At 45.9% G+C, this 23,060-nt stretch overlaps 1 protein-coding gene across 1 annotated transcript; it reads left to right on the forward strand.

The window, feature by feature from the left end:
* The first annotated feature begins 9,256 nt into the window (after window positions 1-9,256).
* On the forward strand, window positions 9,257-22,623 carry PHPT1 (phosphohistidine phosphatase 1). The gene is made up of 3 exons (XM_082264424.1): window positions 9,257-9,442; window positions 17,652-17,779; window positions 22,389-22,623. Exons 1-3 carry the CDS (start codon window positions 9,301-9,303, stop codon window positions 22,479-22,481), a joined length of 363 nt encoding a protein of 120 aa, XP_082120550.1. The 5' UTR covers window positions 9,257-9,300; the 3' UTR covers window positions 22,482-22,623.
* The last annotated feature ends 437 nt before the right edge of the window (window positions 22,624-23,060 follow it).

Here is a 23,060-nt window from a genome sequence, read left to right on the forward strand (position 1 = left end):
CTATATAGAATGATTACAGGGGCTCTGTGATCATTTCACAGAGAAGAACGGTCAGCTGTTTTTACAACAGATGACCGTCCTTCTCTCTCAGCGGGGAGCAATTGCGGGTGCCCGGCGGCAATCACGGCCTCTGGCCCCGTGCATCAGCATCACCGTTGCCTAGTGGGGGTGGGAGGGCACCGCCGGCGGCGCGCGCTCGCCCCCCAGCACCACGCACGCGACCAACATAGAGCTACATCGTTTCGCGCAGCCGAGTCAGCCTGCCGCAGTAAAACTGAGGCAGGCAGTCGGCAAGTGGTTAAAGAAGTCCTGGAAGACAGCTATCGCTGTATTTCCGGGAGCCTGACGCTGGGCCTTTTGGTCTCAGCATTTTCAAGAGTACAGTCACTGCAGCTGATATGCTCAATCACAGAAGCCTTTGTATTATGTAAACACATTCACAAAATACAAAGGCTTTTGTGAATGGGCGTCAGAGCGGAGGGCTGGGTATAATTTCTCGGTGTGCTTCTCTCCTTTCACAGACTGGAGTGTATGGTCGGCAGAACCATAAACTTGTCAGATGCCACATTCCAGCCCTGTCTGATGTGCTCATTCCATGTATGGAAAGTTGGCAGGTGGAGTTCCTAAATCCATAATGTCTGGATACAGGAGAATTTTATCCTCTATCCAAAATTTAAAAAAAAAAAAAAAGTTTTGCCTATAGTTCTACTTAAAGATGAATAGAAAGGACCTAGAAATGTTTTCTATCTTCATCCCTAATACAACTGTGAAAGGTCCAGCTTAGCTTTCCCAACTAAGTTGCCAAAACCATCAGCCTTAGTGCATTCTCTATATAGTCTTATGGTGGATCCGCAAGAGGGCAGATAGCAAAATATTCGTATGGCCTGTGCCATATTATACAGGATCACCCAAAGGAGAAGGTCCCACGCTGTAGTCCAGGAGAGAGGTACAGACTTGATGAGGATTCATCCACTCCTACCAAAATAAAATTAAAAAATCTATGTTGGTTGGTGCTCCTATTTGATATTATGGCTATACTGTTAAGTCCAGCCACTGCACAAGTATTTTTCCCATGCTGACCCATTAGCTGCTCTGCCTTTTGTTCATTTCCATAACAATAGTAAATCACATATCAATATGCATGTACCATTAGTAAATGATATTAAAGGCCCAGGATGTTTTGGGGGGCTTAGACGCGGGTGTAGGGGCTGCTCACGTCTCAGGTCAGTGGTAATAAAGCATGCAAAGCTATGTACTTTTTATTTTTCAGCGAGCATTAAACAAAAAGCACTTGTATTTCTTCATATTTTGTTGTAGAAAATCCTTTGAAATGAAAACTATTCTGAACAAATGAGAATATAAAAGTTTTAGTGGATTATAATAAAATATAAACTTGAATGTATCATTCTGTGTTATGGCTCTTATTGTGCGCATGTTATTATTTGTTACAAAATGTGTCAGTCTAGGCTGGCCATTCTCGACCAGTGTTCCTCCGGAGATTGCTAGGGGTTCCTTGAGTTGTGGTTCATTGACCTCCCACATCCAATTGTGTCTCCATAGTTCCAGGCCCAACACCAATTGACAGGTTTACCACCCCCCAGCCACACATGTGAATGAAGTCTAAAAGGCCAATGCAACACTTTTTAGACAGTTACAGCAACTTTGAGGATAAAGATTTTATATAAATAAAATGTGGAATATGGAACTGAGTGTCGGTGCTCAGGCTGTAGCGCCCAGATGCATGCAATTTCTTCCAAGTAACAAGAAAAGCCAGCACACAAATGCTTCCTTTTCATGTGTTTTATTCCAGCATGACAGCGGTGTACAACATGGTAGAATCCTAACGCGTTTCGTCCGTAGCCTTACTCATAGCATATGAGTTAAGCTATGAGTAAGGCTACGGCGGAAACACGTTAGCATTTTACCATGTTGTACACTGCTGTCATGCTGGAATAAATCGCATCAAAAGGAAGCATTCCTGTGCTGGCTTTTCTTGTTACTTGGAAGCATTTATATAAATAAAAGCTGACCAGTGCAAGCATCCCTGTCAGTGTTAAATCATTTGTCTCAACTCTCTAACTGCCATTTTTACTGGAAAGTTTTGTCTGTTAACCACTTAAGCCCCGGAAGATTTTACCCCCTTCCTGACCAGGCCCTATTTTGCGATTCGGCACTGTGTGACTTTAACGGACAATTGCACGGTCGTGCGACGCTGAAACCAAATGAAATTAAAAGTCCTTTTTTCCCCACAAACAGAGCTTTCTTTTGGTGGTATTTGATCACCTGTGTGATTTTTACTTTTTGCGCTATAAACAAAAAAAAGCATAAATTGTGAAAAAATAACAATATTTTTCACATTTTTTTTATATGAAATTCCCCCAAAAAAATGTAAAAATCAAATTTTTTTTAACATTTTTGGCCAATTTTCTGCTACATATGTTTGGTAAAAAAAAATCACAATAAGCGTATTTTGATTGGTTTGTGCAAAAGTTATTGCGTTTACTAACTAAGGGAAAGATTTCTGTCATTTTTGGTGTTTTTTTTTAACGAGTAATGGCGGTGATCTGCGATTTTTTTTGCGGGACTTCGACATTGCGGCGGAAAGATCGGACCCTTGACTGACATTTTTGACACTTTTGGGGTTACCAGTGACATTACTACAGTAATCAGTGCTATAAATATGCAGTTACTGTAAAAATGACACTGGCAGGGAAGGGGTTAACTTTATTGGGGATCAAGGGGTTAAGTGTGTCCCTAGGGGCGTGCTTCTAACTGTAAAGGGGTGTGGCTAGTGGTGTAACAACAGAGACATACGATCCTACATAGCAGGATCGTATGATCTCTGTTCTTACACAGGGAAGAATGACAGGCGGCTTTGTTTAAATTAGCCGCCTGCCTTTCTCCCTCTCCACGGGGATATCGCGAGTGATCGGCGGACATCGGGACCGCCGGTCACACGCGCGGACTGCTTAGGGAACGAGCAGGGGCGGGAGCACCCTAGAGGCTCACAGGCTAGTGACGTAGTCCTACATCACTTTGCCTGTGAGGGGCTGACCGCCGCCGTAAATAGTCGTGCTGCGGTCGGCAAGCGGTTAAAGGGGTTGCAAACTCCGGGGAAAACAACAAAAAAAGGAAACCTGTAAGACAAAGGCATAATGAGCTAGTATGCATTGCCAGTGTTTCTTTCGGGTTCGCAGGCTTCGGCTCTGTGAGTGGCCGGAGCCTCAATGACATCACTCCTGCGCATGGTTAGTCGGTAAGCCGGACTTTCAGAGTACATGAGCCAATAATGTCATCTTGATCACAGTGATGTGCTTACCTTGTGTGCACTAAATGCCTTTGCTACTTTTACAAGGTAATATCAGAGTTTGCAGATATGGCACTACTGTGTTGTACATAGTATGTACAAAGAGCAAAGCTTTGGGAGGGACCCAGCAGGCCCCACCCACTGTAGTGGGTTGTCAGCAGAAAACTACAGGCGGAGAGGGGGGCGGAGACAAGACCAGACACCCTGCACAGAGAGAGAGAGCAGCAGAGACCGGTCTTTATTACAGGGAACTGCACAGAGGCAGAGTTTCACACTGGATTACTGCACAAATCTAGAAAAAACACACATGCCTCTTTTATTTGGACAATATTTGCTCGCCCCAGAATTTAGCTTTAACTGCTTGCTGACCATCCGCAGTACATTTACTGCTGGTGGGCAGCTCCCCCGAGGCACCGCAACGTACCCGTATGTTGCAACGAACTTCCTGGTTAAGAGGCGTGCATGTATGTGACACAGCACGAGTGTGTCAGCAGGTTACAGCCAACAATTTGGGCTGTATACCTGCTGATCGGCTGTGGCCATTCACAGCACATAGATCTGTGTGACTGTAAACACAACACTCAGATTCTGGCTGGACTTCTCCCTCCTTTCAGTTACTATTCGAAAACTGAAAGCAAGGAGAGACCCAGTCAGATCTGTAAGTAAAAGCAGCACACATACACTCCTCTCACCCAGCCATTGTCATTAGTACAGTATTAGTACTGATCACTGTATTAGTGTCACTAGCGATGTCAGTATCAAACAAACCTTAGTGTTGCGCTAAATAATATCATATAAAACAATCAAAAATTAATGAATAATAACAACTGCCAAAACCTCAGTTGTGACAAGTGTGTGCTATACTATAGATAACATGAGAATTAGCCTACACTCCTGGGAGCTGGTTCTGCCTAGCCACCGGTTGCCATCACTGTCCTTGCCCCTCCCCTACGCGTTTCGACACAGGGTCACGTGTCTTCATCAGGGAATATTCTATTGTGGATATGCCCAATAGAATATCCCCCTGATGAAGACACGTGACCCTGTGTTGATACGTGTAGGGGAGGGGCAAGGACAGTGATGGCACCCGGCGGCTAGGCAGAACCAGCTCCCAGGAGTGTAGGCTGACGGCTTGCAGGCACGAATGAAACTGCTGTTGGAGGATGTTTTGTATGTTTAGACTGGTGCGCTGGAAGCACCGGCAAAATGTGAGTACCCATACTATTGTTTTTAATAAAAATATTATTTTAAGGGTATAAGCACTATTGAATTATTTCTTCGTATGTGGCATTGCAATGGTGCTGTGGAGGATTGGAGTGAGGAGACAAGCAGTACCTATTGGGGCTAACTGGATGCTCATTCCCAGGCTGGGGAGAGGCAAAAAGGCGTTATTAGACTGAGCTTAGGTGCGAGACCACATCATTTCAGGTGAGAACCCAACTATAAGGGGGGGGAGCACTCATCGTGGTGGCACATGGATGTGTTCATCTACCTGCACGAAAGTGGAAGAAAGACTGAGCACCCTGTACAACACTGATGTTGGTGGCGTGAAGGATCATCACAATATATTTACATAAAATTTGCATAGTTGTGGACTTTATGTTTTTAAAGAAGCATCTGATTATATCACAAGTATTAATAATTCACATGTTATCTATAGTATAGCACACACTTGTCACAACTGAGGTTTTAGCAGTTGTTATTATTCATTAACTTTTGATTGTTTTATATGATATTATTTAGCACAGCACTAACATTTGTTTTATTATGGCACTATACACTTCAGTATAAGATGGTGATCAGTGCTTGCAGCTGGCTTTATTGAAATAGTATTGGTCGTAGTTGCTCGCAGGATCCTTTGATATTTGATGTCTGTGTCAATTAGTTGTTAGTGGTGTCCCTCCCAGCCAGTGGTGTATTTTGGTTTTGTGCTGCCCTAGGCAAGATTAAAATTGGGCGCCCTGTTCCCCCCCCCCCCCCTATGTAAATTTTCCCCACTACTTTTTTAACGGATGTGACTCCCTCCAAAATTGAAGGACTATATGTCCCATGAACCCCTGAGATCTCACGAGAGGGGGGGGGGGGTGATAGGGGGGGGAGAGAGAGAAGGGTAAGGGAGAGAGAGAGAGGAGGGCTGGGTGATGGAGGGAGGGAGAGAAGGGGGGGGATGAGAGAGAGAGGGGGAGAGAGAGGAGGGGATGAAAGAGAGGGGGGTTGAGAGAGAGAGGGGGGGGAATCAAAGAGTGAGAGAGAGAGGGGATGAGAGAGAGGGGGGGACGATAGAGAGAGTGGGATGAGAGAGAGAGGGGGTGAGAGAAAGTGGGTTGAGAGAGGGGGATGAGAGAGAGAGAGGGGATGAGAGGGGGGTGAGAGAAAGAGAGAGAAGGGGATGAGAGAGAGGAGGGGGTGATAGAGAGGGGGTAAATGAGAGAGAGGGGGTGAGAGAGGCAGCTCTAGAAACCAGTGGCCAATAGAGTCCAAGGTAGAGGGGGGGCAACTTTTTTGCTGCCCCCCTGCAAAGTGCCGCCCTAGGCCTGGGCCTTGTTGGCATAGACCAAAATACAGCACTGCTCCCAGCTAGTGTCAGTGCCAGACTGCCCATCACACTATAAGGGCTCTTTCACACATGGAGTGCCGTCTCATTGGCTGAGACAGCAGCTTGGCACCATTGGCTCCCGCTGCTGTCAATCAAATTCAGTGAGCCAATGAGGAGAGAGAGAGGGGGGCTACAAAAACTGTAGCTGCTCACTTTTAATAAACACACACTCACGATCCAGCCCAGGATCCAGTGATGCAGCCTCTGGGACCCTCGGCTCTCTCCCTCCCCAACGCGGGCATCACAAGTGTGGGCACCTGGCTGTGAAAGCTTGCAGATTCACAGCCGGGTGCGCATTGCGCATGCACGAGTCTCACTGCGCTTCCTTAGTGGCTGGGCAATCTTCTGGGACCTGTGACGTGTCTTAGAACAGCCTTTTTCAACCAGGGTGCCCAGGCACCCTGGCGTGCTTTGAGGTTTCTTCAGGGGTGCCTTGGTAAAATGCATAAAAATTGCCAAAAAATTGTATACAAGCTGGTTTGTGGATGAAGGCTGCCTTTTTAGTTACACTAAGTCATAGGTGTTCATTGTGCACCATTACAACCTTCTATCTGCCGGCGTCCTAACAATCAATGACATCATCAGTCAGAGGCGGCTCTAGGCTTTGTGAGGCCTAAGGCAAAACTTGGACATGAGGCCCCACTCACGCCCGTAATGGGAAAAATAATTCAAGCGATAAAAATGAACTTTATAAATTGCATATATTAAGAGCCTTAACCTTTGTACTATGAATTCACAGTTTCTAGAATTTTCTCTAACCAATTCTTCTTTAATCAAAGATCATTAAACATCGGGTATGTATGTATGTATGTATATATATATATATATATATATATATATATATATATATATATATATATATATATGTCTGCTCTTACATCACAGTCCCCAGCATTTCCCCATAGGTCATGATTCCCTGGGTCCCTCCTTACATCAGAGTTCAGTGTCATGATTCCCCCAGCCACCCAGGGGCCCTCTTCTTTTCCCCTAGCCACCTCCTCCCAGAGTAACAACCGATGATAGCAGAGTGAGCTGACCGGGCAGTCACTTCCTACTGATGCAGGTACACGCCCACCAATTCCTCCACATTTTAGGATTAAATGATCAGACGGCCAATCCCCAGGCAGAGAAGGCGGGGTAAGTGTCAGCGGAGAACAGACACCTGGCAGCCTCAGTGAAGGGACTGCAGCACACTGCTGCAACTTTTATATCCTTGGATTTAAAACAATCTTTTACTTGGGAGATTTCCCTGAATGAGGCCCCTGTAGGTGCGAGGCCTTAGGCGACCGCCTAATTTGCCTAATTAGAGAGCCGCCTATGTCATCAGTTGATAAAAAGGATGTCAGTCGCCTGCATAGCATCCTTGTTTGACCCTCCCCTGCCCCTCTCCATCAGTGTTGGAGTCACATTCGCTGGAGAAAAACTGAGGGAGAAGAGAAACATTGGAATACTAATCAGAACCAGTTTGCAAAAGTGGAAAATAGAAGAGGTAGAGAAAGGCTGCCAAACACGAACGTTGCTAAGCGTGGCTAAAACGTGCAATAACGCCGAAACAAAACAATTCTAAAAGCATATTTTTACAGCTGCTTTTTCCTGGCGTCAGAACTGGCTTTGCAGCTCGTTTTTTTCAAACACCCCTGTGTGCATTAGGCCTAAAGCTTAACCACTTAAGCCCCGGAAGATTTTACCCCCTTCCTGACCAGGGGGTATTTTGCGATTCGGCACTGCGTGATTTTAACGGACAATTGCGCAGTCATGCAACACTGTACCTAAATGAATTTGACGTCCTTTTTTTTCCCACAAACAGAGCTTTCTTTTGGTGGTATTTGATCACCTGTGCGATTTTTTGATCATGCGCTATAAACAAAAAAAGAGCGACAATTTTGCAAAAATAACAATATTTTTCACATTTTTTTATATGAAATTCCCCCCAAAAAAATGTAAAAATCAAAATTTTTTAACATTTTAGGCCAATTTGTTTTATGCTACATATGTTTGGTTAAAAAAAAAATCGCAAAAAGAGTATTTTGATTGGTTTGCGCAAAAGTTATTGCGTTTACTAACTAAGGGAAAGATTTTTGTAATTTTTGTTGTTTTTTTTAACGCGTAATGGCGGCGATCTGTGATTTTTTTTGCGGGACTGCGACATTGCGGCGGACAGATCGGACCCTTGACTGACACTTTTGGGGTTACCAGTGACATTACTACAGTAATCAGTGCTATACATATGCACCGTTACTGTAAAATGACACTGGTAGTGAAGGGGTTAACTTTTTTTTTGAGAGGGAGGGGTGGTGTGTGTCCCTAGGGGCGTGATTCTAACTGTGATTGGCTGTGGCTTGAGGTGTAGGAACAATGATCAACGGTCCTACTGTAGAACCGTATGATCACTGTTCTTACACAGGGGAGAATGACAGGCGGCTTGTTTACATCAGCCACCTGCCTTTCTCCCACTGTCACGGACGATTACGAGTGCCCGGCGGACATGGGGGGGGGGGGTCTGTGACCGAGCGGCGCGCGTTCGCTCCCCGGAGCCTCACAGGCTAGTGACGTACCCATACGTCACTTTGCCTGTGAGGGGCTGACCGCCGCAGCATATGTACTTGCGGCGGTCGGCAAGTGGTTAAAATATGACGTGGCCTAACGCTGTATGCGGCGTTAAGCAGCCTTTAGCAGCGTCAGGCGTTTTTACAGCTTAACGCTGCTGCTCCAGAATGCACTATGCCACTTACAGCTGCTAAAAGCCTGTGTGTGCATGAGGCCATAGAATAACATGGAGAGGCATTTTTAAGCTGCAGAAAAAAAAAATGCCTGACGCTCCTAAATGCTTGTAAAAACGCCCTGTGTGCATGATGCCTATGTCTCCCTTCACACTGGTACGACTTGTCAGGCGACTTGGTCAGCCTGACAAGTCGTGCACCATCGCAGTGCATTGTGTAGTACAGGAACGGTTCTAATAGTCGCTTCGACTTAGAAAAAGGTTCCTGTACTACTTCGGGGCGACCTGGAGCGACTTGCATAGACATTCATTTTATAAAGTCCGCGCAAGTCGCGTCAAAGTCGTGGTGCACGCGACTTCACAGGTCGCCCCCTAAGTCGGATCGCCATAGTGTGAACCGACACTTAATCTTAAGACTGAGCAGACAGCAATACAAATATCTTGGTCAGCAGAACAGCTCCATCATGTTTATTTCGGTCCTTGCTGTATTTAGCTCTCTGACTTCAGCTTTAAAATCAGCTCAGTAGCACATCTCTATGGCAACGCTGAGCGGAAGTGAGGTTTTCCCCTGTTCAACCCTGATTGGCGGGACAGTCTTATGTCTGGTTCCCGCGTTCTCATTCGGCAGCCGGTCTGAGAAGGCGGGGTGATTGCTGATTGGACGCGCAGGAGGCAGTCATGGCAGAACTGGAGAAGGTCCCGCTGGTGGATATAGACCCGGATGGCACCTTCAAATACGTGCTGATACGAGTCAGCTACAGAGAGGAGCTGGAAGACCACAGGGATATCGTGAGGGGATACGGCTGGGCGGAGTACCACGGTGAGAGCGGGCGCCATCTTTCCCGAGGGCTGCCATACCTTGGGAAGCCACGCCCTCAGAGTAACACGTGCTCAGGAGTTAGACCTGAGTGGAGAGTGACGTCACTGCGCTGGGGAAAGGGGGGCCTGTCACTTGGGAGCCTTACATGACAAATGTCATTATTCCCAACAAATAAAATATATTGTATTGGACTGTTCCAGTGTTTTGACCCAGCTCCTCCATGCCTAGGGTTGTCACCTCATTTGTTTAAACCAGGACACATATTAACCTCTTCCAGTCTTTGCTATAGCTGAAAGATGGCTACAGCCAGGACCTTAAAGCTGTAGCTTTTTGACACTTTTACCTACAGGTAAGCCTATAATAAAGCTTACATGTAGGTACAATTAATATCTCCTAAACCGGCACGGTTTAGGAGATATTTGCACTGCATGCAGCCGCTCACGCGAGCGGCACATTCCCTCTGAAGGTTCTGGGGGACCCTCAGCTTTCCTTGCCGGGAGCTTGCCGGAAAATCACTCCCGCGCGCATGCGGCTCCGGCCAATCACAGCGCCGGAGCCGCCGAACCCAGAAGAGACGCCGTGGGATCATGTCAGCTCCCACAGCGATGTCCGGGGGCGGGGGTCCGTGTCGGGGCTTCGTTCTAAGGTAAGTAATTCATAATGAGCTAGTATGCGATGCATACTAGCTCATTATGCCTTTTGTCTTGCAGGGTTTTTTTTTCATTTTTTAGGTTTACAACCGCTTTAATTGCCGGGAGGGTGTTTGTGTGTGTCCTCCCACGCATGAGCTGCCTGCGAGCTGCCGGCTCGCTCTGTGATCAGCGAGTCCATGTGAGGGGCCAAGAGTGCCAGTGGAGGACCCAAGAAGAGGAGGATCTGGGCTGCTCTGTGCAAAACCATTACACAGAGCAGGTAAGTATAGCTTGTTTATTTTATTGTAAAAAATCTGAAGCTTTAACCACTTTAAGACCAGGCCTATTTTTGACACTTGGTGTTTACAAGCTAAAATCCAGTTTTCTCTAGCGCTCATTGACAGACGTAGTCCTCGGTGATACACCACCTTCGGGTTATGTTGCCTCCACAGGAGCAGGACTAGACAGGAAATAAAAAGCTCTGGCCACACCCTAGGGGCAGTCCCAGAGGGTATATCCTCTCTCTCTGCCTCAGCAAATCCAGTTATTTTCTGTCTAGTTAGGAGTAAGGACCTAGATACCTTGCTGGGATCTTAGGTCCTGGCATGATTTTTTTCTTAAAGGATTTTTTAGACAGCTTTTTTTCTCCAGTGTTTCTGTGAGATCTTCAAGCAAGAAAGCTGAACTGGGCGACGGGCTGGATGTTGAGATCCGGTGGTCACCCCAGTTCAGCCTACGAGCGCGTGCAGGCCATAGCTCCGCGCTGGGTCGGCCGCGACAAAGTCCCATTAAAGGACTGACCCCGCGAGTTAAAACGTCTCGCTGAAACGCCAAAGACCATGAGTCACGGCGTCCATATCGGTCGACAGCCCTCCCGCCCCGGTGGAGAGGGGTACTGTCAGGAGTTGGTGCCCGCCTGGTTCCGGTATGGTGAGTAGTATGTTCCCCCTTTTCCCCTGACGGGTCTTGTGGTGAACGCGGGCCCCTCTCTGTATGGTAAGATAGAGTCCCTCTCTATCCTATAAATGACACAGATCCTCCTACTTTGAGTGTGAGTTTATGTGCAAAAAGCCAGGAGGCTTGGTTTGGGAGCTAACAATCTAATTGTATACATGTTAAAAAGATTATAATCTGTGGCATTCTGGGAATCTTACGGTGATAAGAATAAGCTACCTACCAGTCAGAAGCCACGGACATGTAGACTGCCTTCCTAATCAGATCTCCAGCTATTAGCAGGCCTCCCGAATGGCCATGCGGTCCGCCAGGGCCGGTACCGCCAACCACGCCAAATCCCCATGCATAGAGAGTGTTGTGTGCCCTGCAGCACACCGCTATTCAGTACAGGCCGCCGCCATTTTTTTTTTTTTTTTTGCTGGATCGCACGAGCCGCCATTTTGGCGTAGCCTCGTGTCTCCAGCATGGGGGCGGCCATGTTTGAGGTGATCCAAACACCTCGTGGAGCTAGGGGAGGCGCCGGAAGGCGTGCAGAGGGGCGGAGCCGCCTCCTTTCTTCCTGGGCAGCCAGCCAAAAGACTTCCTGTTTGTGAAGACAGCGCTGTAACCTGTTGCAGTTAAACTCTGAGCATCAAGTGGTGAGCCTGGGGGTCTCTCTCTCTCTCTCTCTCTCTCTCTCTCGATCGATAGGGATCCCTAGCAGGTAACACTAAGGGGCTTTTGTGGCGCTGGGGGTCTGAAAAAAAAAAAAAAAAAAGTTTTTTATTTTTGAATTATATTATCCAGGAAGTGACTGGAATTATCATGGACCCTGCCACACATATTCCCCCACCTGTTTCCCTCGAGGGGGCCACGGGACCCGCCGGTGCACAGTGTAGAGTCATTTACAGCAATTTTGGAGTCTATGGTGGCTCGGGTGGAGGCGGCCTGTCAGGGACGGGGGTCAAGGAAGCGACCCCCGCCTACCCCTATACTATCTGACACCTCTGACTCAGATTCAGAGATGGTCACTGCAGTTGCAGGTTCCTCTGCAAGGGCTGTTATCCCAGGTAAAGCCCCCTCAGACAGTGAGGAGGACGCTTCTTCTCCTGCTATAATTCAGGAAGAAGCATTGGTGGACGCACTAGTTGTGGCAGTGCAGGAAACCTTAAAACTTGAGGCTTTACCGGCAGAGGCAACTGAAACAGAGATTCCTTTTGGTACTAATAAGCCCATCAAAACGGTGAAGGTTTTTCCTGTACCTAAATGTTTCGGTAATCAGATTAAAGGAGAATGGGAGCATTCTAAACGTACCTTTACTATTTCCAAGCGTATTGCTAGACGCTATCCGTTTGAGGAATCCATCATTAAGAAATGGACGGTACCACCAGTGGTGGATCCACCTATTTCCAGGCTGAATAAAGCCACGGTTATCCCAGTGGAGGACACTTCGTCCTTTAAGGATCCGGTGGATCGAAAGATGGAAGCAGAGTCCCGCACCATCTTCTCTCTGATAGGGTCAGCATTTAGACCAGTAATTGTTATTGGTCTAGTTTCCCAGACACTTACGGAATGGGCGAAAATGGTACGCCAAGACCTTAGGGGAAAAGATATTCCCCAGGAGACATCTGATTTGATGGAACGGATTATACAAGGGCTACAGTTTATCTGTGACGCAGCCTTGGACACTACTCCCTTATTAGGGCATGCATCTATGTCAGCGGTGATCCTCAGACGTGTGCTGTGGTTAAAATGCTGGTCAGCTGACCTAGGTTCCAAAAAGACCTTGACTAATCTCCCTTTTCAGGGGAATCGTCTATTTGGGGCCAACCTAGATGAAATCATTAAGGATGCCACTGGGGGCAAGAGCACTTTTTTGCCACAGGCTGCTAAAGCTAAGGGACCTCGCAACAAGCGAGGACCTTTCTTTACCGCCCATAAAGGTCGCCCGGCTGGTACTAGCGGGAAAGGCAAGACTCCTCCAGGAGGGCTCAAGAAGGGCTGGTCGGACAAGCAAAGGACCAACCCAGCCAAACCCGAAGCAAAGGAGTACACAGCCTGAAGGTGCGCCCCCACCCGGTTTCAGGGTGGGGGGACGTTTTCACCGGTATTCAGGACATTAGATCGAGCATCAACCACTACTACCGGTGCGATTCTTCCCTTCCAACATTTAAGTACTACAGGAAGCGGTAGTTACCGTTCCCTGAATAGATCTTTTCCTTTACCTTTTCCTAAGATTAGTCCCTATACCTCACAGGAATCGGATCTGGTTGACCAGATAGGCCAAGTAGCCTCTAGTCGGGTGACTTCGGTCCCTGAGGTTCAACCAGAAAAGATCACCCTTCCTGAGAACAATCAGGTATCTGATAAATGTGTGGGAACAGAAAACGACCAGACTTTCTTGGATGGTCGGGGCCAGATACCTCTAGGGACGCCTGGTTCAGATTCTATCAGCGCCAGTGGTCCTAGAAATTCTAGGCTGGCCTCCTCAAGCCGGCCTGGCCGACTTGGACATGCTAGTCGTAGACGTTCCGTGGGAACTTCGTCTCAGGGAGTGTCTGTGGTCTCAAGGACCAATTTACCATCATGCTTTACAGTCGCTGGGTTTAATGGCCTGGCCATTGAGACCCAAGTACTGAAGGACAGAGGTTTGTCTACTTCAGTCATTCCTACCCTTATTAAAGCAAGGAAAGCGACTTCCAGCAAAGTCTATTATCACACATGGAAGACTTATATTGCGTGGTGCGAATCTTTAGGATTTCCTCCACGTACCTATTCGGTGACTCGAATATTGGCCTTTTTGCAACAAGGGGTTGAGCAGAAGCTAGCCTTGAGCACCATCAAGGGTCAAGTTTCAGCATTAGCAATCTTCTTTCAGAAACCTTTAGCTACCAAGTCCTTGGTGCGGAATTTCATCCAGGGGGTGCGGCACCTGGCTCCTCCAGTCCGCGCGCCCTTACCGCCCTGGGATCTTAATTTGGTTTTGTCGGTTCTACAGAAACCTCCCTTTGAAAACATCAGGGAGATTCCCTTGCTTACTTTATCCCAGAAGGTGGCCTTCTTGGTGGCTATTACTTCTGCTCGCAGGGTGTCAGAACTGGCTGCATTATCATGCCAGTCCTCCTACCTAGTGATTCATAGGGATAAGGTAGTACTTCATCCTAAGCCATCTTTTCTTCCTAAGGTGGTTTCAGATTTTCATCTGAATGAAGATATTGTACTACCTTCCTTGTGTCCTAAGCCCAAGCATCATCGGGAACATGCGTTGCATTCCTTAGATGTGGTTCGGGCAATCAGGGTATACCTGAAAGCTACGGAATCATTCCGTAAGACGGATTCACTTTTTGTGATCACGGATGGCCCCAGAAAGGGTTTGCCTGCATCTGCCGCGACCATTGCCAAATGGATTAGACAAACGGTGGTACAGGCTTATTCTATTAAGGGTCAGAGTCCTCCGTTCCCTGTTAGGGCGCACTCCACTCGAGCGCTCAGTACTTCCTGGGCCTTTCGCCATCAGGCGTCAGTGGTCCAGGTATGTAAGGCGGCCACCTGGTCGTCGGTACATACCTTTACAAAGTTCTATAAAATTGATGTGACGGCATCAGCGGATGCCTCATTTGGCCGCAAGGTTTTGCAGGCCGCAATTTGAGGAGACCGGTGGTCTACCTCGAGGGTTTTTTTCTGTTTAAAAAAAAAAAAAAAGAGAAAAAATTTTTTCTCTTTTTTGTTGAGTCTCATCATTAAGGATGAGCATTGTAAACTTCTAGTTGGCACCGGTTGGGCCTTCTAGATTGGGATTTGATTTCATTTTCCCACCCCTCAGTTGTGATACTGCTCTGGGACGTCCCGAAGGTGCTGTATCACCGAGGACTACGTCTGTCAATGAGCGCTAGAGAAAAATGGATTTTTGTAAAATCTTACCGTAAAATCCTTTTCTCTTAGCTCATTGACAGACGTAGTCCCCGCCCCTCTGTTTTTTGAGTTGGGTTGGGTTAAAATCTCTAAAGACTGCTTTTTCACATAACTGATTTGCTGAGGCAAAGAGAGAGAGGATATACCCTCTGGGACTGCCCCTAGGGTGTGGCCAGAGCTCCAGAGCTTTTTAATTTCCTGTCTAGTCCTGCTCCTGTGGAGGCAACATAACCCGAAGGTGGTGTATCACCGAGGACTACGTCTGTCAATGAGCTAAGAGAAAAGGATTTTACGGTAAGATTTTACAAAAATCCATTTTTTTTTTGCTAGAAAACTACTTAGAACCCCCAAACATTATATATATATATATATATATATATATATTTTAGCAGAGACCCTAGAGAATAAAATGGAGATCGTTGCAATATTTTTTATCACACTGTATTTGCGCATCGGTCTTCCAAACTCCAATTTTTTTGGGGAAAAAAATCACTTTTTTTAATTAAAAAAAAAAAAATAAAAAAACAGCAAAGTTAGCCCAGTTTATTTTCCATAATGTAAAAGATAATGTTACGCCGAGTAAATAGATACCCAACATGTCATGCTTCAAGATTGCGAAAGCTCGCGGAATGGCGACAAGCTTTGGTGCTTAAAAATCCCATAGGCGACACTTTAAACATCTCTACAGATTACCAGCTTAGAGTAACAGAGGATGTCTAGGGGTCACATGTGTGGTTTGAACACCGTTTACATATGTGGGTGGGGCTTCCATATGCGTTCGCTTCGGCGGGCGAGGACAGTGCGCTTACATTTTTTTTTTTTTTGTTCCTACTTATTTTATTATTTTTTATTTTTGCAGTTTAAAAAAAAAAATTGATCATTTTTAGTCCTATTACAAGGAATGTAAACATTCCTTGTAATAGAAATAGCCATGATAGGACCTCCTTATTGTGAGATCTGGGGTCAAAAAGTCCTCAGATCTCACAAGTACACTAACAAAAAAAAAAAAAATTAAAAAAATCGTCTCTAAGCCAGTTGCTAGGCAACGACGTTTGACATCTCTCCGGTCCTCCAAGACCATAGATTTGAGTGAGGGCCATCTTGCCTTCACTCAACTTCCTGTCTAAGAGATTCCGGGACCGGATCGTCTTCCACGCTGCCGGCGAGTCCGGAAAGCGGGGAAAAGGACCGGGACGCGGCGGGAGGGGGGCACCTCTTCTGCCGCACCGTAAGGGTGATCCCGCGGCAAATACACCGCTGGGACCACCCTTACCTGAAAGCCAATCGCCCGCGGTTTTCAAAAATACCGGGGTTAACCCTGGTATTTAGCGTCAAAGGACCAATGTAAATCGGCGGGTGGTCGGTAAGTGGTTAATATCACCTTAATGTGTATCCATTCAGGCAGATCTTTGCAGGATATATTTTTCCTTTTTTTTTTTTTTTTTTTTTTTTTTTTTTTTTTTTTTTTAGTCCATGAATATTTGTAAAATATACCATGTGTCCTTTACACTGAAAAGTTTAGAGATCCCTGCTCTAATCTATCCTCCCTGTACTTGAAGCTGTGTGTGTTTTTTTTGGTGTTTCCCTTTTGGGGTGGGTGATTTCCCCCCTTCCTGTTCTGTCAAATACAAAGACAGGAAGTTGGGACCTGACAAATAAAAGGAAATGAGGAGGCATCTTCTAAATGGGGACAGAGGTTCTAACTCTTCCTCACACCATCCAAACCTAATTGGCTGGGGTTGAGCTTTGAAGTGTTACTAAACCCACAACAGTAAAATCAGTGTGTATATGCAGTAAAGTATACTCACTGTGGAACCTAAGGGGTTATTCCTCTGCATTGCATTGTGTAAAAAGGCTCTTTGATCCCATAAGCACAGATCCTCCTCTTCTTGTATTGTCCCCATAACAAGACCAGATCGGACAGAGTTATTGGATTCAGGCTGCACATGCTCAGTTTGGTGTGTATTGCTACAGAGGTGTTTTTTTTTTTTCTTGGAAGGGTGCATGTGATTAGCACAGGGCCAATCAGCTCCGTTCATACAGAGGGTCAGGAGTCCTGCATCCTGATGGGACAGCCAGTGCAGTATGAAAACTTCTCCTACAAGCTTTATATACTGCTGATGAGAAAAGGCATTTAGCGGTTTATATTTACTAAAGTTATTGCATTTCCATGTTCTGTGTACTGTGGGAGACCAGATATAGTGAATGCAGGCTCCTGGGTTTAGTACACTTTAAGGCCTCTTGCACACTGCAGCTTGAAAAAGCTCAGTACAGCCTTTTTCTTTTTTACGGAGCTAAGATACAGCCCAGTAATTGTAATGTGCTTATGCACACAGGCGTGTAAACTAGCCCCATGCATTCTTCAGTATAAAAAAAAATAGAAAAATCTGCATTTTTGGTCAGTAATTTACGACTTGTGCACGCAAATATGTGTGACTGCGCACAAATGCCCATTTACATCTTGTGCAGAACAAGAACACAAAAATATGTTAATGCGCAGATGCATATGCGTGAAAATACACGCAAATACATAAAAAAAAAAAAAGAGTCCTAAAAAGTAGATGCTCAAACAGGAGTATCGTGTGCAAGAGGCTTCAATGAGATTTACCTAGAATCCTGACGATCATGATTGTCTTGTTCATAAAACATTGTCATTGGTGAATATGTGCCATGTTTCCCTAATTTAGCACATTAGAGTATTCTGAAAAGGCCGGCACTGTGTTTTGTTGCAGCTGACATCTATGACCGAGTGGCATCAGAGATTGAGAAGAACCGCGTGCTGGACTGTGAGTGCCTGGGAGGTGGCCGAATTTCCCATTCCAGCGGCAGCAAGAAGATCCATATCTATGGCTACTCCTTGGTAACTGAAAATATGGACATAACTATATTTGTGTGTCTAGATTATTAAGCAGCCCATAGATTACTAAATTTTCTTTCCTTCTACCGTGGACGCTTTCCTGGCCAGCAGAATATAATGAACAGTGGCGGCTGGTGCTCAAAATTTTTGGGGGGGCGCAAACAGCAAAATGTAATGGGCATTGCTTTGCGGCAAAAAACACTGTAAAAAATTGCGTGACTTTGAGGTCACAAAAGTGTGAAAGGGGCCTTCAGTAATCAAGGTATAGTAACCAGCGTGCCCCCTTTCAATGCACAGTGACCAGCGTGCCCCCTTTCAATGCACAGTGACCAGCGTGACGTGCCCCCTTCAATGCAGAGAGACTTACCTGCAGCGGCGGCTTCTCCTCTGCATCTCCTCCAGTCCTCCCGCCTCCTCCTCAGCTAATGGCATGTGTTCGCCTTTCGGCCAATCAGGAAGCGGGTCTCAGACCCACTTCCTGATTGGCCAGGAGGAGGATCCGTGTGACAATAGCGAATTTTCATTCGCTATTGTCACACAATGGGTGGGCTCGGGGCGCACTGCTCTGCGCCCTGGGTCCACCCTTTTCTGAAGCCTATTAGAGCCTCTAGCTCTAATCAGGTGATTAAAAAAGAAACCCCATTGAACTCCATGCGTCCAGTGCCCCGCATGTAGATTAGGGGGGCGGCACCCCTGCGCCCCCAACGCACCGGCCGCCACTGATATTGAATACTGCTAGCGACTGTAGCTACTGGCAGGAATCACATGTCAAAAAATTTACCCAAGTCAATGGACGGATTGACTTGGGTATAATTAGACTGCCCATGCATGGATCGAAATTTGGCTGGTCCCTGCTGATTAGGTCTAATGTCAATCCATGTATGGCTGGCTTTATACAGACAAATGCTTTAGCTTCAGAGTTCTGTCATTTAAAGTGTAAAGGAGGAAAGTAGCACAACTTATGATCAGTCCAGTATAGATTTATTATTCTTGACATTAGCTTAGTAGGTAAATCCAATGCGTTTCAGGGGAATACAACTCTCCCTTCATCAGGGCTCGAATGCTGGTCATTGTGAGCAAAGGATGAAGGATTAGCATAATGTCAGACCAGCATCCACACTGATATTATACTTATCCCTGATCCTTTGCTCAGATTGTCCAGTATTTCCTCCTGTCACCAACAGAATTCAAGCCTTGATGAAAGAAGTGTTGTGAATTTCTGAAACATGCTAGAATTCCCTGCTGATCGTTTATCAAGATTAATAAATCCAGGCAGGCCATGCATGTGCACAACATTCCCCATTCATTTCTATCAGAAGGCCTTCAGTTTTTAGCAGTTTATGATACACCATGCCTTAAACCAATTGTGATTCAGTAAGTGCCGGTTCACACCAACGCGGCTCGACTTCGGGGGCGACCTGTGAAGTCGCGTGCAGCGCGACTTCGGCACGAATTGCACGGACTTCACAGAATGAATGTCTATGCAAGTCACTCCAGGTCGCCCCGAAGTAGTACAGGAACCTTTTTCTAAGTCGGAGCGACTTGTGTCGCTCCTTTTAGAACGGTTCCTGTACCACACAATGGCTGACAAGTCGCCTGACAAGTCGTATTGGTGTGAATGGGCTCTAAGGGTTGAGATCTTCTAGTGGTTATAAACCCTTCCATATACCCAGTGAAGTAACTGGCCTCAGGTGATGCACAGTGATTAAACAAATCCTCCCACATACAGTGGGAAAAATCATCTTTTGATTCCCTGCAGATTTTGTTAGTTTGGCCACTTACAAAGAAATGAAGGCGCTATAATTTTTATCATAGGTGTATTTTAACCAGTTGACGACTGCCCGCCGCAGATGTACTGCGGCAGGCAGCCGCTCCCAGGCAAATCGCCGTACATGTACGGCGCTCGCTCTCGGGAGTCTAGGGGGCGAGCGTGCACCGCTGGCGATGCACTTCCGCTCGTCAGCGGAGAAGCCGATGCGCGTGTCAGGCGACTCCGATTGCCGCCTGACACTCTTGATCGTTCCCCGCTGAGAGGATGGTCGGCTGTTGTAAACGCAGCTGACCGTCCTTCTCCCTGGGATGATCTCAGAGCTCATGTGATCTAGGATCACAGGTCTCTATGGTCATCTCAGAAGCCAAGCCCCCCCACAGTTAGAATCACTCCCCTAGGCTTACGTTTAACCCTTTGATCACCCACAGTGTTAACCCCCTTCCCTGCCAATGGCATTATTACAGTAACAGTCCATATTTTTAGCACTGATTATTGTAGTAATGTCACTGTTACCCCCAAAAATGTCAGTTAGGGGTCCGATCCGTCCGCCGCAATGTCGCAGTCCCGCAAAAAATCGCAGATCGCCGCCATTACTAGTAAAAAAAAAAATGACATACTGTAAATCTTTTCCGTAGTTAGTAGACACCGATAACTTTTGCGCAAACCAATCAAAATACATTTATTACGAAATTATTATTTATTTTTTTTAACCAAAAATCTGTAGCAGAAAACAAATTGGCCTAAAATGTTAAAATATTTTGATTTTTAAATTTTTTTTGGGAATGTCATATAGCAGAATGTGAAAAATATTGTTTTTCTTTCAAAATTGTTGCTTTTTTTTTTTTGTTTGTTTGTTTATAGCACAAAAAATAAACATCGTGCATGTGATCAAATACCACCAAAAGACCCCATACACACTGGGGCGACGCTACTTGCCGGGGCGACCTCACAGGTCGCGGTGCGCAGCTCGCACCGCGACCTCGGAGCGGCCGGCACGGACTTCATATCATTGAAGTCAATGCAGGTCGCCCCAAAGAAGCTCCGGACCCTTTTTCTAAGTCGGAGCGACTTGTGTCGCTCCTATTAGAACGGGTCCACAGCTTCTCTATGGCAGGCCGCCTGACAGGTCGCCCCAGTGTGAATGGGGTCAAAGAAAGCTCTATTTGTGGGAAAAAAGGACATAAATTTAATTTGGGTACAGTGTCGCACGACCGTACAATTGTCCGTTAAAGTAACGCAGTGCCGAATCGCAAAATAGGGCCTGGTCAGGAAGGGGGTAAATCCTTCCGGTCTTAAAGTGGTTAAATAATAGAGACAGAATATCAACCAAAAATCCAGAAAAAAAACACATGATACAATTGGTATAATATAAGTTGAAGTTCAGTGAGTAAAATAAGTATTTGATCCCCAAGGAAAATATGACTTAGTAGTTGGTGGAGAAACCCTTGTTGGCAAGCACAGAGGTAAAAGACGTTTCTTGTAATTGGTGAACAGGTTTGCACACATCTCAGGAGGGATTTTGGTCCACTCATCCTTACAGATCTTCTCTAAAACCATAAGGTTTCTTGGCTGTCATTTAGAAACTTTGAAGTTTCAGTTCCTTTTATAAATTTTCTATAGGAATTAAGGTCTGGAGAGTGGCTAGGCCACTCCATGACCTTTTAATATGCTTCTTCTTGAGCCACTCCTTTTTTTGCTTTGGCGGAATGTTTTGGGTCATTGTCATGTTGAAGACCCGTCCATGACCCATTTTCAGTGTTGTGGCAGAGGGAAGAAGATCCTCATCCAAGATTTTACAATACATGGCCCTGTCCATTGGCCCCGCAATGCTGCAGTCAGCCTGTACCTTTAGCAGAGAAAGAGAGCCTCAAGTGGTAAAAAAAAGAAAAAAAACTGCCTTGGGACAAATATAAGGGGCCATTGCTGACTGCGTGAAAATGCTAATTTCCTTGCTCTCTCTGACTTTGAGTTTGAGTCACTGATAATAGGCAAGAATGTAGCACATATTTGGAACTCTTCATGTAGAGGTTTGTTCCAGGTAGGAAACCTAGAAATGATTGATACCATTCAATGAACATGGGAGCCGGACAACTAGCATTTTCAGAAGGTCATTAATAGCGGCACTACTTGCCTTGAGTAACCGACTACAAGGGAATTCTGTAAACGGTTAAATAAGGTTCCTAAGATATGACGGTTGATGACCACATGGTTTGTTCCCCACTCCACAAATTGGCTCCAGCAGGCTTCAGGCACTGGCCTCCTCTCTCTGATGCTTCTGGTTGTTGGGGGGGGGGGGGGGGACCCTTGTTTTTTTATGTACTGCAATCCAGGGCTATTGGTCCTGCATTGTACTTGATAATGTGAGTAATGCAAATGCAGACCAGAGTGCCTGAAGAGAAGAGGTTTTGGGGACCGGTTGCACAGTGTGGAGGAAACCTGCCCGAGTGAGGAAGAATAAGGTAAGTATTACACCTTATTATTCTATTCCTGGATTTAACAAGCATGTAACCCTCGTGGTTCAGAACTCCCATTACAAGGGTGTTTTTGTGTATGTCCCGGAGTTGAGCAAACATGTACTCCAAGCAACTAGTGAAATCAATCTATGCTAATTCTGTGCAAATATTGTACATATGCGAAGATTGGTAGTTTTGCTCAAAGTGCTTTTGACCCAGGCTGACGTGAATTAATATGTTGTATTTAGCCTGCAATAATGGCAACAGAAGAAACTTTACAGCAGTATGTCAAAGAAAATTGGTTGTTGTCTCTGGATAGCTTATATTGGGATTATTGGTCAAAAGATTTCATAAAACGCTAACCGCTCATTCTCCTTTTTTTTTGTAGGGTTTTGGTCGGGCCAAACACTCTGTAACTATGGAGCTGATAAAGACGAAATATCCAGATTATGAGGTCACCTGGTCAGATGAAGGATACTGATGAGGCTTCCAATGACCCTACAGAATTCTGGGGCACGGTGTTACTGGTCTGTGGCCAGAACTGCAAAGGAGATTTTAGACTTCTGCTACTCGGTGATTACCAACATGGTGGACTTCATCTTTTTTTCTCCCTATTGTTACAGTGGTTTGTAGATGAGGTCATTCTCATTACAGGTTAAATCATACTGTAATGTACGATTAAAGTAGAATTCCAGCCTAACATTAACTAGTCTTAAAGTTCTCTTCCTTCTTCTGCTACCTATACTTCCTGAACTGTGTAAAAAAGATGTGTATACTTACTTATTTTCAGCCTGCCCATTTTAGGACCAGTGATCCGTGTGTTAGTGAGTCTACAGGAGAATGAAGGGAGCACTCAACAAGGTCTGGGAAATCCAGTTGTGATGTCACTCATTGGCTCCCATGTCTGGGCCGTTTTTGGCGCTCCCTCCTCTCCGAGAAACCTTTGAGAAGCTAGAGGTGCTAAAAAATGTGACTGGACCAAGGCAGGCTCAAAATAGGTAAGTACACAGACATTTTTTGCTTAGGTTAGGTAGAAGGGGGCAAGAAACATTTTTAAGAC

This window comes from Pelophylax lessonae (assembly GCF_965119305.1).
Source record: "Pelophylax lessonae genome assembly, chromosome: 7".
NCBI lineage: Eukaryota > Metazoa > Chordata > Amphibia > Anura > Ranidae > Pelophylax > Pelophylax lessonae.

Bases quoted from the DNA above. Each gene is read 5' to 3' on its own strand.
- PHPT1 (XM_082264424.1), top strand. From the start codon at position 9,301: ATGGCAGAACTGGAGAAGGTCCCGCTGGTGGATATAGACCCGGATGGC. The intron at 9,443-17,651 runs GTGAGAGCGGGC...GTTTTGTTGCAG, and splicing joins CGGCTGGGCGGAGTACCACG to CTGACATCTATGACCGAGTG. The intron at 17,780-22,388 runs GTAACTGAAAAT...TTTTTTTTGTAG, and splicing joins ATATCTATGGCTACTCCTTG to GGTTTTGGTCGGGCCAAACA.